This window comes from Lagenorhynchus albirostris, chromosome 5, assembly GCF_949774975.1.
Source record: "Lagenorhynchus albirostris chromosome 5, mLagAlb1.1, whole genome shotgun sequence".
In the NCBI taxonomy this organism is placed as follows: domain Eukaryota; kingdom Metazoa; phylum Chordata; class Mammalia; order Artiodactyla; family Delphinidae; genus Lagenorhynchus; species Lagenorhynchus albirostris.
The window spans coordinates 25,249,978-25,267,875 of NC_083099.1; the positions used below are offsets into that span (position 1 = coordinate 25,249,978).

Here is a 17,898-nt window from a genome sequence, read left to right on the forward strand (position 1 = left end):
CCCGTGAGCCATGGCCACTGAGCCTGCGCGTCCGGAGCCTGTGCTCTGCAACGTGAGAGGCCACAACAGTGAGAGGCCCGTGTACCGCAAAAAAAAAAAAAAAAGAAAGACATTCAGATTGCTAATAAAGAAGAAGAGCCATCCTTATTTGCAGGCAGCATGATCTCTTATGTAAAAAATCTGATGAAATCTACAAAACAGACACTGGAACTAATAAATGAGTGTAGCAATATTGCAGGATACAAGAACACACACACACACAAATCAACTGTATTTCTATATACTAGCAAACAATGGTCCAAAGTAGGAAATATTGTTTAAAATGTACAACTGCAACAACAAATACTACTTAGAGGTGAATCTCACAAAATTTGTGCAAGACTTATCCACCAAAACTGCTAATCACTTTTGAGAGAATTTAAAGAAGACCTAAGTAAATAGAGAAATATATGTTTTTCACGAATTGGAAGACTCAATATTGTTGATATCAATTCTTCCCAAATTGATCTATAGATTCAATGCAATCCCTATTGAAATCCAAGCAGATTTCCTTTTGGAGAGAAATTGACAAGCTGATTCTAAAAGGTATGTGGAAGTACAGAAGACTGAGAATAGCCAAAATGAATTTCACGAAGGACAAAGTTGGATGACTAATGCTAACTGATTTCATGACTTATTATAAAGCTGCAGTAGTCAAGAGTATGTATTATTGGCATCAAGACCGACAAATAGATCAATAGAACAGAGTAAAGAGTCCAGAAAAAGTCCACACATATATAGACAACTGAGTTTTTACAAACATGCAAAAGCAATTAGGTGGAGAAATGCTAGCCTTTTCAATAAACGGTGCTGGGACATTTGGGTATCTCTATGCAATAGCATGACTTTCATCAATGTCTTACAGAAAACACAAAAATTAACTCAAAGTGGATCAAAATCTCAAAGTAAAACCTAAAACTATAAAACTTCTAGAAGAAAACATAGGAGAAAATCTTTGTGAGCTTGGGTAAAGCAAAGATTTCTTGAATAAGACCCCAAAACACGGTCTATAACAGAACAAATGAATGATTTGGACTTCACTGAAATTAAAGATACCTGCTCTTAAAGGACCCTGCTAAGAGAATGAAAAGACAAGCTACACACTGGGAGAAAATAAAGCCTACATCCGAAAAAGGATATCAGATGCAGAATATGTAAAGAAGTCTCAAAATAAAATAAAACAAACATGCCACTTAAAAATGGACAAAAGATTTAACAGATATTTTAGCAAAGAAGATATATCGGTGGTAAATAAGCATATGAAAATATACTTAACAGCATTAGTCATTAGGATCTGGAAATTAAAACCTCAGTGAAATACCACTTCACACCTAAACTTATAAAAAAGCTGATCCTATCAAATGTTGGCAAGGATGTGAAAGAACTAGAACTCTTACATACTGGGAAAGTAAAATGACACAACTTTGGAAACAATATGGAAATTTCTTAAAAAGTTAAACATACACCTACCATATGATCCAGCATTCTACTCCTAGGTATTTACCCAAGAGAAAAGAAAGCACATGGCCACACATGAATATTCATAGCAGCTCTATTTGTAGTAACCCCAATCTAGAAGCGACTCAAATGTCCATCAGTGGTGAATGGATAAACAAATTGTGGTGTATCTATCCCATGGAATGCTACTCAGCAGTCAAAAGGAATGAACTATGGCAGCACATAAAGATATGGATGTTTCGTAAAATAATTATCCTAAATGAAAGAATCTAGATGAAAAAAAAGAGCACATAAAAATCAAATATGTTCATTAGTGATCAAAAAATGAAAATAACAAGCTATTAAACTCCAAGTTTGGACTCCAGTCAGTGAAGAAAACACTGATGATAGGAAATGATTAGTGACCTGGAGATCAAATGAGGGGATTTTATTTTCATTTTCAAATGTTGATGAGAAATGGCAGGTTGATTTCAACAATCAGAATCCTCTGATTATTAACTCATGTGATCAGATGTAAATGTCCATCCTTCCAAATCAGTTCACCTGCAGAGAATCCATTCTTTTTATTATTATGGGCAATTTTAAACAATGAATAGAATGAACAGTATAATAAAGTCTCATGTTCCCATTACTCGGCTTCAAAAATTTTCAACTCATCACCTATCTTGTTTCATCTGTATGTCCCCACCCACTCCCTGTGCCTGCAGCCCCCAACATCATGCTCTTTCATCTGGAAATATTTGTTTGTGTTCCTACAAGAAGAGGATTATTTTCAGTCTCTGTTTCAGATTTCTAGTAATTCAGAACAAGTGCTGGCAACTTCATCTGAAAATCTTGGAGGGGTTGGGGAGGAATAGTAATCACATTGATTAACCTGCCAAGAGATTTTTCTTTTCTTTTTTTAAAAAATAAATTTATTTATGTATTTATTTATTTATGGCTGCGTTGGGTCTTCGTTGTTGCGTGCAGGCTTTCTTTAGTTGCGTCGAGCAGGGGTTACTCTTCGTTGCGGTGTGCGGGCTTCTCATTGCGGTGCACCTCTTGTTGCAGAGCATGGGCTCTAGGCATGTGGGCCCTGAAGTTGTGGCTCGCGGGCTCTAGAGCGCAGGCTCTGTAGTTGTGGCGCACGGGCTTAGTTGCTCCGCGGCATGTGGGATCTTCTCCAACCAGGGCTTGAACCCGTGTCCCCTGCATTGGCAGGCGGATTCTTAACCACTGCGCTTCCAGGGGAGCCCAAGATTTTTCTTACGAAAATTAAAAAATAAAAGATTTATCTTCTCTGTTTACAAAAAAAAGTTGCCTTTTCTGTAGCTAGCAGGCAGTGATGTCCTATTAGACTCTATGTGAAAATCCTAGGAGCTGTTGTGTAATGTGACCATTATCCAGGAAAGGAGTGTGCATTTTTAGATGGAAATGTGAAATTCTAGAATATATTCCCTGTGGTCAATGAGGCTTCTAAGGGCATCCACACTTGCTTTACAGGAGGCTACTTGATATGGGAAATCACCGAACAGATGTTGTGCTCCTGTGAGTTCTTCTGAGACATCAGCTCCCTGGAGATGATTTCAAAAGATAGTGAGATTCTTTGTTCTTCAAAACCTTCAAATCTCTCAGCCCCCTTTTCTTTTTTCTTTTTCTTTTTTTTTTTCTGCTGTGGAACCATCTCCCTTCTCAGATGCAATAGTTCTACAGTTGCTGCCAAGGGAAATACTGCATTGAATCCAAAGTATTTCTAGTGGAAAGGAAATAACTTTGAAAACAGAAATATTAGGGATACAGCTTCTTCCCTTTTTTTTTTTTTTTTTGCATTTAGGTATGTTATTCATAAAAGAAGTGCACGAATCCTTAGCACATAGCTTGACGGGTTTTTACATATGTATGTATTCATGTAACTGTCACCTGGATACAAATGTGGAACTTTTCTAGGACCCCAGCAAGCTTCCTCATGTATATTACCAAGATCAATAACACACCCCCTGCCCCCTCCAAAGTAACACTCTTCTGACTTTTACAATCAGAGCTCGGTTTTGTCTGTTCTTGAACTCACCTAAATGGAGTTATGTATTCTCTTATGTCTAGCTTGTTATGGTCAACATTGTCATGAGATTCATCCATACTGTGTGTAGCAGTAGTTCATTCCTCTTCAAAAAAAATTATTATGTACTATTCCATCGTACGACTATTGCCCCAATGTACTTATCTATTCTCCTGTTGATGGGTATTTGGGTTGTTTCCAGTTTGGGCCTGTTAGGAATAGTAATGCACACCCTGGTCAGTTATGTGTATGGTAACCATCTTCCCCCAGACTATGCCCTTGCCTCTTCACTTTCTAATATGTCTTTTGATGAAGAAGTTATTAATTTTAATGAAGTTCAATATATTTAGCTTTTTCTTTATGGTTACTGCATTGTGTGTGCTGCTAAAGAAGCCTTGCTTACCCCAAGGACATGAAGATTTTTTCCTATGTTTTATTCTAGAAGATTTTTGTTGTTGTTGTTGTTTTACATTTCGTGTTTAGGTCTATAATCACTTTCAATTTAATTTTTGCCTGTAACATGAGATGGGGGAAGATTTGTATTTTTCCACCTGGATATACAATTGACACAGCAATACTCGTTGAAAAGACCATCTTTCTCCCACTGAATTCCAGTAACACAATTCATCGACAATGCAAGGGTGGTCTATTCTATTCTATTAGTCTAGTCTAGTCTAGTCTGTTCATTCATCTATTTGTTTATCCATACGCAAATCAAACTATCTTAATTATTATATCTTTATAGTAAGTCTCAGTATCTGGTAATAATAATTTCTCCTACTTTACTTTTCTTTTTTTAGATTGTTTATAATTATTTTAAGTCCTTTATGTTTCTAAATGAATTTAGAATCAACTTGTCAATTTCCACAACACAGCTCAGAAAAATTTTATTGTTATTGTATTGACTCTATAGATATTTGGGGGAGAAGTGACATCTTAACAATATTGAACCTTTCAATGGACATGGTATATCTCTCCATTTATTTAGACCTTCTTCAGTGTCTCTTGACAATGTTTTGTAGTTTTCAGTGTAGAGGTCCTGCACATCCTTCATTAGATTTTCTTATTTTTGTTACTATACATGGCACTGTTTTATACTTCATTTTCTAATTGTTGCTAGCACGTAGGCATACAATTTTTAAAAATTGACCTTGCAACCAGTGACCTTTCTAAATTCTTTTATTAATTCTCAAATCTTCTGTAGATTCATTTCTATGTATACAATGATGTCATCTGCAAATAATGTTGGTTTCATTTCTTCTCTTCCACTTTCTAATACCTTGTAATTTCTTGTTCTTGTCTTATTGAACTGCCTAGATTTCCAATATAATGTTGCATAGAAATAGTGAGAGTGGGCAATCTTTCTTGTTTGTCAGCTAAGAGGAAAGCATTCAATAATTTATCATTAAATGTGATATTAGCTACAGGTGTTTTGTAGATTTCCTTTACTAGATTAAGAATGTTCCCCTCTTCCTAGTTTTCTGAAAGATTTTTAAAAATCATAAACAAGTGTTGCATTTTAGCAAATGCTTTTACCACATCTGAGATGATAATGTTTTTTCTCTTTTACTTGGTCACTATGATGAATTGCATCACTTTTTGATTTTTAAATCAACTCGTGAAACAAACTGACTTTGATCATGATAAACCTCTTTACATACCCCCTGGATTTGCTTTGCATTTTCTTTAAGATCTTGCGTTTCCACTTTGAGTAGTACCTGGAAACGTTACGTGCATCATGGGTGCTCAGGAGTGGCATAAACTTCTGATTGTGCCTGGGTCAGACCCTGGGTCATTGCTAGGAGGGCTTCATCCAGGAGTGGTTTCCTCACTCCTGTCTACTCTAAACCTCACTCCTGTATACTCAAACCTCATCACTCTGCAAGGGGCACTTCAGGAAAAAGACCATTTTAATCTTAGGCCAGTCAAAATGTGCTCACTTTTGGTGGGTCAGAATGGCACTGGGATAATGCCAATCCCAGCAGTCTGGTGACGTCCTGGAGCTGGCTCACAACAGCTGATGGTTAAAATTTCAGGAATTTTGAAAGCTTGCTATTGATGACAACAATGATTAAAAATAAATTATATAAACTTGCAATTAAGTAAGTCATATTTTGAAAAGGTAAGAAATACCCTAAACTCATCACTTTTAATTATATTGCTATCATCTTTGTCTTATGGGTAATTTACATTTATTGTATACATATGGTGGAAATACTACAAAGGATTGGCCACTGATCATCTTTCCCCAGCTCTGTATTTAGTGCCATCACGTGGGAGCTTGAAATCAGCCGTGGTGCGAGTATCTACACTATGGAGAACAGCAAACACTACAAATCAGGGTTTTTACTTTTTCCCCAGAGAGCTGGTTGTTAAACTTTTGCAAGCCCACCACTGTAGCAACTTCCCCATCTGCTCCCTACGTCTTTTCCCTGTTTGGCAACGTCCAGCGTACTCTATATTTACCAACTTACTTGGTTGTGTACTTTTCCTACTAGAAGATAAATTCCATGAGGGTGGAGAGTTTTGTTTGTTTTCTTCACTATAGTATCCTTAGCACCACCCACAGTGCCCGGCACGTGGCAGGCCTCGATACACAGCTGTTGAATGAATGAACGAATGGATGAGTGAATGAATGGATGGCGAGTGTCCTCCCATCTACCCCCGCCTAACTCCTGCAGGCGCCCAGTCATCAAGCCCCAAGGATGTGGGCCTTCTGTACTGGCTCTCTCTTCCCCAGCCCCTACTCCCAAGGGCCCCTGGGACCCACAGCCTTGCCCTGGATTTCCCCACCTCTACTTTCACCTGCGTGCTAAGTCCCCTTCCACAGACCCTCCAGGAAGGCTGTACAAAGACACAAACTAACCCTCATCATTCCTGCCTCAAGGCTGCTGTGATGCCTGCAACAGCATTTAAGAAGTCTAGTCCAGGCCCTGCACCTGCTGCTTCTTGTTACTCAGAAGGATCTCATTTTGACGGTAGCCTAAGGCTCCTTGGGGATGCTTCAGCTGTTTGTCCTCTGAAGTTCAAGTGGGAGAGGCAGAGGGGTGGGCTTCAAAAGCACCCCCAACGCACACATCTGGAACACATTGGCTTTAATCTATTTCACTAAAGTTTTGGATCTTTGCAACTGTATTTCAAAAAAGAATTTCGCAGATCTCTAGGATAAAGTCTATGGGCTGTTCTCTTGACACCCATAGATCCACATTCTTCCTTCTCTGCCCTGCTCCGTAGGACTTCTAAGGACAACGCCAATCAGGTTCCCTTGCCTGCTGTGCTCCCTGGGGTTTCAACCAATGGGGAGGCATGGATGGAGATGGGAGGAGGGACAAGAGATGGGTCAGAGTATTTATGCCCCGGCTCCCTCCTTGCCAGACTGTGGTTGGCACAGGCTGTGTCCCTCCATCTAAGGCCATAGCTCTCTTACAGCCGCAGGTCCCCTTTTTGCAGTTACTGTTCCCCTCTTTTAGCCCTCTGAACCTAGTGACGTAACAACTTTCCCCTCCCACTGATGCAGGGTGCTGATTCACAATGGTTGGATTCCCCGAGCCCTGCCCACACCTGTGTATGCAGCCCTTTTATTAACTCCCCTCAGCCTCCCTTTTGAGTGTGCTGGCTGTGTCCTGGAACCCCGACCCCTTCCAAGCCCTTATCCCTGAGTGTGCCTTACAAGCCCTCATTCTGCATCACTGCGCCCTGCCTCCACACAGCTCGTCTTCCATCACCTGGGCGTTCCCTACCACACTCTGAGCCCTTTCCCACCTCCACGCATTGCTTCTGCTGGGCCTTCTCTCCTCTGGGCCCCTTGTTCACACCGTCAGCAGGCACTGGGCTTTGCGCCCACCAGTTTGCGTGTCAGTCCCTCTGCTGGGGTGTGGGGTACCCCTGGCGGCAGGAGCAAGACACCCCTTGGGGCCGGCACAAAGCCTGGCACACAGCCAGTTGTTGACTCAAAGTGATGACTGAATGGCAACTTTTTCCTTCAAAGGCCAACCCTGTGCAGCAGATCATTAGCATATTATCTCTGCTGGATGGAAAAATCTCCAGGCACGGGGCCAGTATAACAGGCCTCTGTACCAGTTGGAAGAAACGGCACTCACCCTGATTCTCCCACACAGGCTGGTGGGCTGGGCGCTCAACCAACGCCAGGGCTCCTCAGGAAAAGAGTCTTATTTGTTGCACAGACAAAGCAGGTAAGGACACGGTCGCCACGCCGGAGTTGGCTTGTCACTGGCTTATTTACACCCAAAACCCATCAAGAAAGTGGAGGGGGCATCATTATTATTGGCCAAATGTATCATCTTCAGTCTGTCCCATACCTTTTACTCTACAGTTATTCTGATGGATCATGGCAATGCTCTCTGAGAAATTCTCCACACACCTCCAGCCCCACAGGTCAGGAGCGGGTGGGGCTAGAATCAATCTATCATGAATTGTGCAGCATCAGGGCAGAAGTGGCCGGTCCTTCCTCCCTGGTTCTGGAGAGCAAACAGGTCAACGTCACTAAAGGAAGGAAGAGGATTGGTAAGGACTCCCTGCCTTTGGACTTAATCACGTTGGTGACAAGCACCATTCAAAATCTTCTCCTCTTGGAGAATTCTGGGTGGGCTGGGGCAGCTTCCTCTAGTCTATGATATACAGTTGGCCCTTCGTATTCACTACCTCCGCATCCTCCGATTCAACCAACCAGATCGATCTGCGGTTGGTTGAATCAGCGGATGTGGAACCTGTGGATACCGAGGGAACTTGAGCATCTGAGGATTTTGGTATTCCTGGGGCATCCTGGAACCAATCCCTCGTGAATACCGAGGGGCGGCTGTACATTCTAACATCAAACATGTCTTCACTGAGATGACATAATTCAGCACCTTATCTAGGGGAGCTCAACCCTGGCTGCACATTGGACTGACCTGGAGAGCTTTAAAAACTATCAAAGCAGGGACCCCAACCCCCAGAGGTCTTGATTTAATTGGTCTGGGGAAGGACCTGGGCCCTGGGACGTTTTACGAAGTTCCTCAAAGGGATTCTAATGTGCAGCCGGGCTTGCCTAATCATATCATCCAGCTCATTAATGGGAGGACCCAAGAATTCTTGTCTTCGTGCTCGAGTTCACCGTCTAACCACAGGTCATCTTTGGTGTCTGGGCAGAGATCCTGGGTGTCCGTGAGCTCCTTGGACATCAGTGGCTGAGCATGTGAGATATTTCAAAGTCAAGTCCGGAATTAGCAGACTCCCCTCCTGAAGCCTCCCTTGGTGGGGGTATGCATGTGTGTGTGTGTGTGTGTGTGTGTGTGTGTGTGTGTGTTTACCAGTTGATGTATGTCCTGGTAATAGTCCAGAGAGGCGAATGCAGAAGTCATGATCCAGACCCAGACAGTTAACGCCAGGAGGGAGACAGTTAACGCCCAGAGAGTTAACGCCTGATGTGACTTGAGAGGGGTGGACCCAAGGGTGGGTTACAGAACAGAGGCCCCTTCTCAAGGGGCTGACACTGCTCAGCCTCTGCCGGCATCACCATCAAGGAATGTGTGCTTGGTCTTACTACACCTCCCTAATTTTCAAGAGGAGTCAGAGATCTGGATTTTCTGTTCAGTTACTTGACTTTTCTGAGTTGAGCTCAATTTTATTAAACCACACACACACACACACACACACACACACACACACACATTCTAAGTAGGACAACACAACACATCTGCAGACTGGGATGGGACCCAGGCCCCCAGAACTAGAGGGAACAGCAGACCAACTCCTCGTGTTTTGGATTGAAAGTGGAGCTTTCCACTCCTTGTCGAGGACCTGAAGAGCAATGCCGCGGAGTCTCCTGTCCGTTTGCCGAGGCACACATGTGCCTTCTGTTGCAGCCAGGTCCCGGGGAGCGGGCACAGCGGTCCTGGCACAGACCAGTCGCCACGTAACTGTGCTACTTGCCACCTGCTGCCCTCTTGGCTGCAACATCGTGAGGTGATGCAATCTGTTTCTTGGTGAAAGACAGCCCCCTAAAGTAGCCAGCGGCACGGCGTGAGTGATGGGGAGAAAGCCAGGGAAAGAGGGGCGGCTTTGATCCGGAAAGTGGGAATGTGACATTGGGGTAAAGTGTGAACGGGGGGACTCAGCAGGGCTCAGATCTGTGGGGAACCGAGCTCACCATATGCTCTTCTGCAGACCATTAAAAAGCGATTAGCAGGACTGTTTCAGCTGGTGCCAGTGTCAGCAACCTCAGAGAACATGCCGGGGATGGGAGGGGCTGGGGCTGGGTGACGATGGGCACTGGCCCTGGAGGGTCATGAGGTGTCCAGGATGTCCACCAGGGAAAGGCCATCAGTGTGTGTGTGTGTGTGTGTGTGTGTGTGTGTGTGTGTGTGTGTGTGTGTGTGTGTGTGTGTGTGTGTGTGTGTGTGTGTGTGTCTGTGTCTGTGTACTGATACACAAGGAACCCTGGACATACGTTGCACAGACACAGGCAAACTGAACAGGAGCCTGGGCAGAGTGCAGCGCAGGGCTTCTGACCTCAGCTCAGCTCATCGGGGCACAGAGCTCCCCGATTTGAGCAGGATGGGGCAGCCGGAAGTTCCCCCTACTGAGAGAGCCCCCCCCCCACCACTGCCTCTCACGTGTTTCGCTCCCTCTTGTTTTTTCAGAACTCGGCATCTCCCCAGAGGCCTTCCTTGATCACCCTCAGTAATGGGGTCCCTCTGCTCCCTGCTCTTAGCCCCTGGCCCAGCTCATCTCTTCCCTCTGACGTCATCTCACAGTTGCATTTTTTTTTTTTTTTTTGCGGTACGCGGGCCTCTCACTGTTGTGGCCTCTCCTGTTGCAGAGCACAGGCTCCGGACGCGCAGGCTCAGTGGCCATGGCTCACGGGCCCAGCCGCTCCGCGGCATGTGGGATCTTCCCGGACCGGGGCACGAACCCGCGTCCCCTGCATCGGCAGGCGGACTCTCAACCACTGCGCCACCAGGGAAGCCCCTCACAGTTGCTTTTCTTCTGCGTCATTGTCTCCCCCTCAGAACGTGAGCTCCAGAAGGGCAGGGCCACATCTCCCCTCATCCCCAGGCAGCGCTGGGTGCATGTAAATGCCCAACAATACCCGTGGAATGGCCAGGGAGTCAGAGGCGTGGTGTCCCGGAGGATCCAGCAGGAATTCCTCTCTGCCCCCAGGATTTTCCTTGCAGGTTTCATGGGCACCCCAGCTATAAAGGGGGTATCTTCTCATTCCCCGCCGCCACCAGGCCTTCTCTGAGTCCATGTGTGCGGCCCCAGGGCTGTGCGGGAATAATGGGCACAGGTCCTACTGTCCCAAGGCTCACAGCCTACTGAGCAGACGAGGCCACAGGGCAGAGAGGGGCTCCATTCCAAGTGTTTGGGTGAGGGTCCTGGGTGCCAGGAGAGGTGTCATCAGCCCAGGAGGCAGGGAGCTGGCTCTGAGAGCGGGCAGAGTTTGGTGGGTGGTGAGGGAGGGCTTCCTGGAGGAGGGTGGAGTGAGGACCAGGAGGGCACTGTTGGGGGCAGGCAATGGCATAAGTGAGGCGGATGCAGCCAAGCTGGAAAGCTGGTGCTGAAACTGGGACCCTATGAGTTGGGAGAGGGAGGGTCCCCATCCACTGGCCACCTGGTCCAGCCCCTACACCGTGTGGAGGAGGAGGTGACTTACCCAAGGTCACAGCATATAGAAAGCTGGGACTCAGACCCAGGCCTCCTGACCCCGAAGCCTGAGCCCGTGCCTATGCAGGAAGCTGCCCTTCTACATCCCAAACCCGCCTGAGGCTGAGCCCAGTCAGAGGTCAGAGTGGGGGTGGAGGACACAGCTCCTGGGGGCAGTGCAGCATGTCTGGTTCTTTTGGTCTGTTCTCACCAAGGTTGTCTTCCCTTAAAAAGCGGGTGTGAAGAGTGCTTCTTCCTCCAGGAAACCCTCCCTTCAGGCCCTGTCTTGCCCAACCCCTTCGTGAGCTCCCTCTCACTTTATTAGGCTGTGCTGTAAACGTCTCCGCTGGGGGTGGGATAGATCTGCTTGAGCTCTGGGTCCTCAGAGGTTGGCACAGTGTGTGTCGGTGGCCTGTACTACTGAGTGAGTACTGCACTAGTCCTGACCTAGACCCCAGCCTGAACTGGCTCCTGACCTCACACGCTCACCCTTCAGCAACTTGCACGGCTTCTTGGTGATGCCATGCACTTCCAAAGTCGCATCCAGCCCCACCTCTGGGTCACTTTGTTGGCCCTTAGGGTTTACCCTGCTTGACCCTCTGCCCCTACAGAGCCACCCTGTGGACATTGCGGCCCTGGCATCAATAATTTGGCCTGTTTTTCCACCATGGAAGCTAGCATTATATGGCCCCAGGCCCCAGGCCCCAGGCCCATTCTCTCCGCCGGGGGAAGGCCTTTGAAAAATGACTAGAGTCTGGGATTACATGGGGACAACCGGACAGAAGAGACGGGAAGTGCCTGGGGAAGGATGCACAGTCCTGCCTTCTGAAGGTTTGGCAGCCAGGTTGATAGAAGACACCCTCCCAGTCCCTTCCCAAAGAGCACTGAACAAACTGAAGGACTGAATGACAAACTTTATTAGAAACGCTCTTCATTCGTCGAATTCACATTAAAGTGGCAGGGGGCAGTGCCGTCTGGGGCTCTGGTGTCCCGCTGCTGTGACAATTTCCAGTTAAAAATCAGTCTGGGCAGAGAGTGTTGGAAACGCGAGAGATGCCTGGTGGTGTCAGCGGCGGCAGCAGCATTGTTCCCGGGGGGAGGACAGGCTGGGGCGGGTGGAGAAGATGCCTCACATCCACCCTTCCAGTTACAAAGCTGCCCCCATGGCCCCAAGCTGATAAATAAACAGCACGTCTCACACACACACACAGACACACACACACACACACACACACACACACGTGAAACAGAAACAAACTCGTACAAGTCTCAAGTGAAAAAATAATTCGCTCAAATAAAGCTTTGTGGCAGTCAGGCTGTATCCTGAATGGACGGTTGCCTGGAGACCCTCAGCCCCCCAGGAAGGCTCCCCAGCCCGTGGACATCACCCCCCCCCCGTGGGTGTCACAAGGCCTCCAATTCCCCCATTAGCACCTTTGGACTAAGTACTGCCCTCACCACACTCTTTTAAAAGGCATCGCTACTTAAAACAATAATAATAAAGGATACACTCATTCCCTGGGGTGAATCTGTCAGACGCAGCTTCCCTGAATAGAGGTGCCCTGGGCATCCAGAGACTGGGGGTCCGGGTGGGGAAGGACGGCGAGTGAGAGGGGAAGTGAACAACGTTCAGAGAGGTAAGCTGGGAGATGTCTCAACACTGCTTCGTCCACTTGCCAATTCCGCAGCTGGGCATCCCTAGGTAACAGTCTCTCAAAGGGGCACAAAGTCCTAAAGTGTCATGACAATCCTGCTGCCCTGGGAAGGCTGGGGACCCAGAGGGGCACGGGCATCAAGCTGCTTTCACCATGCATTATTTAGAGGCAATGTTCTCCCGGAGCTGGCCAATTTTCCCCTGGCCCTGTCTGCAGCGGGGCACACAGCAGAAAGTGTCCTGCCCAAATGTTTTATTCATTCTCTTGAATAAGGAAACGGGCTCTCGGATCAATGCCGGTGGCTGCTTGGCTGCTGTGTCCCGCTCAGCGGGCAGGATCTCCACCCAGCGCAGGCCTCGGGCGCTTTCCGGCTTCCAAGGAGGTGTCTGACTTGGGAGGGCTGCTTCAAGGCAGCAGATACTGTTGGCAACAGACATTTCATTTTCAAAGTTGGGAAGATGTCCTGGCCTTTCAAAGAAGTGAATGTCCTGGGGAACCAGGGTGAAGAGGGAGACTTCTTCCTGATGTACAGTGTGACCGTGAAGCGACAGGCCTGGGTCTGTGGGTGCCCTCCGCTGCCCCTCCATCCCCGGCTCACTGGTACTGCAGATAGTTTTTGAGAGATTGAGGCAGGGGCAGGGAGCCGATGTCCTGTAGGCGCTGGCGGCCCAGGGCCAGGCGGATGCATCTCCGGCACAGGTCCATCAACGGCAGGGGCTCGGCTACAACGAGAGGGAAGAGAGTTAAGTCTCACCAGAGCTGTCCCTACACCTCTCACCCTACCCCACCCCCTGCTCACCCCCTGCCCACCTGCTCCTGAGCTGCCCTTCAGGGCCCCAGTTCCTCAGAGAAGCCTTCTCTGGTTATAGTAGCTGAAGGCTTAGAGCAGTGTCTTTCACATTGTGGGATGCAACCAACCCGACTAAAGACACATGGAATCAATTCATTAGGTGGTGACCAGCGATTAAAGAAAAAAAAAGAAAGAAAAGGAAAGAAAAGAAAAGAAAGAAGAAACAGAGAGCAATGCCACAGCAAGGGGTGAATACTGCTCCACGAAAGCTCTGTCTCTGATGTAAGTGTTCAGTGTGTCTCCATGTAAAAAATACTTTTCACTGCAGGTCGTGATAAAATGAGAGACGCTGACCTAGGGTGGGTCTGCAGGGGGCTTCCTCTTAGAAACAGGTGAGGTGGCGGGGGCTGTTTGAAATGCCCTTGAACCCTCAGACTTCTCCTCTAGCCTCTTTTGATGGTGAGTGGAGGAATGCATTTTCTTCAAATGTCCAGTTCTAGAAAAAATTCATGAATTAGAATTCATAAGCCATGGAACCTCTGGACATAGGACCGGGGTTTAGTTAGGTTTATTGCAGACATACTTATGAAGCTCTTATTCTCTTCCAGACTCTCTAATTGGACCCCGGGGATACAGAGAGAACTAAGCCAAGGCCAATGGCAGCCCTGGGTGTGAAGGAAGGCTCGAGGTCTGGAAGTTTAAATATGTGAATAATTGTAGCAGAGTGTAACATAGGCAATAATTCTTAAATGCACAAGGACAGAAACTGAGCAGTTTCTATATGGAAGAGTCGTTTGAAAGCTTCCAAGAGAGGATACTGGAAAGGGGTTTTGAAGGGTGAATAGGAGTTTTATGTGATGTGAGGTTGGGGAGGGTGTTCTAGGCAGAAAGAACAGGTAAAAGCATGGAGGCATAAGACAGGACAGGCTGGGAGGTCTGGAGGGAGAGGAATGGTGCTGATCAGCTGGGTCTGGAATGAAGAGGGTGGTGGTCACATGCTGTTTCATGTGGCTTCTGCAGCCCTAGTTTCCCCCAACCCATAGGAACATGCTAGAGGCCTGATGCTGCATCTTAGCACTTGTTTTTTTGTCAACAGAACAAGTGATGTTTTAAAAGCATTCTATAATGTGCTAAGGTACAATAAAACTGTAAGTGGTAAACACTAACACAAGAGTTGTGAGAGGAATAATATCACAAGGGAATGGAAGGAATGGGAAGGTTGTTGAGAGTGTGTTTTATAGGAATTTTCATTTACTGGAGATGCAGAGTTAATGAGGAGAGTCATTAAAATCAAACCCAGACTTGGCTGGTGCATGGGAAGCCATGCACAAGAGCGTACCCAGCCCTCCTTCACGTGGGGCGAGGCTGCATATCCTCGTGGAGTGTTGGTGGTTTTAAACACTCCCACCTCCGTATCCTCTTTTGATCCTCATACAAACCCTTGAAGTTAGCTAGGGAGGCCTGGGCACCCCCTCTTTCCCAGGCCTAGAAAGCAGATTACTCACCCCGAGTCTTGCGATCACATGGTCACCATGCCTAGGCCAACACCTGACACCCCCCTCGAGGTGTCCCCATCTCTCTGCTAGCAATGCCCCTGCACCCAGCTCTTCTCTCACTGTCTCCCACCGGGTTCTCATCCAAGCTTTGCACAGTCCCCCAGATTATGCCTCTGTGAACCCCTTTCCCTGCCTCCCCACCCGAATCTTCCCATCCTTAACATCTTGACCTGCCCACCGCAAGTTCCCATGATCTCCTTTTAGCTCCTATAGCACCAATGCTTGCCGCCTGTGCCACTGGACGTTGGGGAGAAAAAAACCTTTAAAAGCCTTATTTAATGACCAATTGTTACTTATTTACCAGGCAACATGAGAGATGAAATATAATTGTAGCTACTGTTTATTGAAGGCATATTATGTGGCCAGGTGCTGTGCTAAGCTCTTTATCTGTACCAACTCACGTGAATGTATGTATCAAACTCATATCACAGTTACCTCTTAGGGGCGGATGGACCTAGAGTCTGTCATACAGCGTGAAGTAAGTCAGAAAGAGAAAAACAAGTACCGTATGCTAATGCATATATATGGAATCTAAAAGAATGGTACTGATGAACCTAGTGGCAGGGCAGGAATAAAGATGCAGATGTAGAGAACGGGCTTGAGGACACGGTTGGGGAGGGCAAGGGAAGCTGGGACAAAGTGAGAGATTAATGTTGACATATATATACTACCAAATGTAAAACAGATAGCTAGTGGGAAGCTGCTGCATAGCACAGGGAGATCAGCTCGATGCCTTGTGACCACCTAGAGGGGTGGGATAGGGAGGGTAGGAGGGAGGCTCAAGAGGGAGGGGATATGGGGATATATGTATATATATAGCTGATTCACTTTGTTGTATAGCAGAAACTAACACAACATTGTAAAGCAATTATACTCCAATAAAGATGTAAAAAATATAAAAATAAAAAGGTAATACAGTAAAAAAAAAATTACCTCTTAGGGTAGGAACTATTATTATTATCCCCATTTTAAGGAGGAAGAAACAGAAACACAGAGTGGGTAAGTCACTTGCCCAAGGACACACAGCTGGTAAATGGCAAAGCTGGGAGTTAGACCCAGGCAGCTGGAAACTGGAAACTGTCTTATATTTAACCACATTTATTGAGCATCTGTTCTGTCCCTTTGCTACGTTAGGTTTACAGTTAAGTCCCCTACATATGAACAAGTTCTGTTCTGAGAGTGTGTTCATAAGTCCAATTTGATTGTGAGTCCAACAAAATTAGCCTAGGTACCCAACTAGCACAATCAGCTATATAGTACTGTACTGTGATAGGTTTATAATACTTTTCACACATTTGAAAGTTTGCAACTTGAAGGTTCGTATGTAGGGGACATACTGTATCTCATTTAGAGATGCCTACTTCAGAGAAAAGGAAACTGAGGCTCAGAGGTGAAGGGGCTTGTCCAGAGTCACACAGCCCGAAAGCCTACAGGTGGAGCATCACGGTGCCTCCCTTAAACACCATGCAATAATGGAAGATCGCTTTAAGGTATGAAGCGAAGGAGAGGGTCACCTGTCTCCCAGGCTCACACAGTCCATAGGCTCTACTCTGGCTCCGACCGCTTTCCAGTTCACCGGTGCCCACCTCTCCTGCCGTGAGCTCTGCACGGCCGCCCTGCCACCAAGATGCCTTTTCTGCTCTCCTGCCCACCCATTTCAACGTGGACCCGGTCAGCCACTTTCCCTTTCTTCACGGCCATCAGACCCCTCTCCTCTGGCACATCCCAGGGATCTGCAGAAATCTGGAGCCCCTGACTTCCAGCTCTGCCAACTGCAAGTCTGTGCCTCTGTGAAGGTACTCTGAGCGCTTGTTTCTTCACTCGTAAAATGGACCAACGATCTCCAGCCTGGGCCTGTCACAGGGGGATGGCCCAGAAACCATTTGTTAAATGAACGAATTGACTCGCTTCTTTGGGGGCGTGTCTTCTACAGCTGTTTCAAGCTATTGAAATAAATTGCTCTTACCTGACAAGGTTGCTGTCTTGAGTTCCCACTCTCCTGTAAACCCTCTGAGAACAGGGCAGGTCTTAATTGACAGGAGGCTTGTGGTGAGGGTTAAACGAGTTAGAGAGTAGAAAGCACTTGGCACAGTGACCAGCACGCAGCAGGTGTCCGACATTCAGCACTTCTAGCTATCTTGTCCCCATCCAGGCATTTGTGAGGACGAGCTTGGGTAGGGATGTTAATGAGGTGGGGTCTGCTAGGAGGCCAGCAGTTCCTTCTCTGAATGTCGGGAGATGGGCTCGCATTCTGCATCGGGAAAATTTTGAGCTGTTAACGTTTGAGAATCATTGCCAGGGCTTAAGAACTTCTGTAATCACTTTAAAGCTCTAGGCACATACTAGGTCCTCAATGTCCAAAATGCTAAGCCTGGTCAGCAAACTCAATTCCCTGTGTGTTCCCTGCCCAGTTAGGTGCTGAAGAGAAGGAAAGAGCTCTGTTTCTATTCATTCCTTTGCAGTCACTGAAATCACTCCAGAGCCCAAACTCCAAAGGAAGTGAGGGAGCGGGGAGGGGCCGGAGTTCAGAGCACACCTTTAGCTCTAAATGTGAAATATAAACCATCTATCCTGGGGCTTCCCTGGTGGCACAGTGGTTAAGAATCCGCCTGCCAATGCAGGGGACACGGGTATGATCCCTGGTCTGGGAAGATCCCACATGCCGCGGAGCAACTAAGCCCATGTGCCACAACTACTGAGCCTGTGCTCTAGAGCCCGCGA

The 17,898-nt window shown here is 46.9% G+C and overlaps 1 protein-coding gene across 1 annotated transcript in view; it reads right to left on the reverse strand.

Moving 5' to 3' along the window:
* Positions 1-12,070: 12,070 nt before the first annotated feature.
* The window catches only part of SPSB4 (splA/ryanodine receptor domain and SOCS box containing 4), an 89,342-nt gene continuing 83,514 nt past the window's right edge, over positions 12,071-17,898 (reverse strand). Inside the window, exon 3 of the mRNA XM_060149730.1 lies at positions 12,071-13,553. Coding sequence (XP_060005713.1) covers positions 13,426-13,553 — 128 coding nt within the window. The 3' untranslated portion in view covers positions 12,071-13,425. The remainder of the gene's footprint in view (positions 13,554-17,898) is intronic.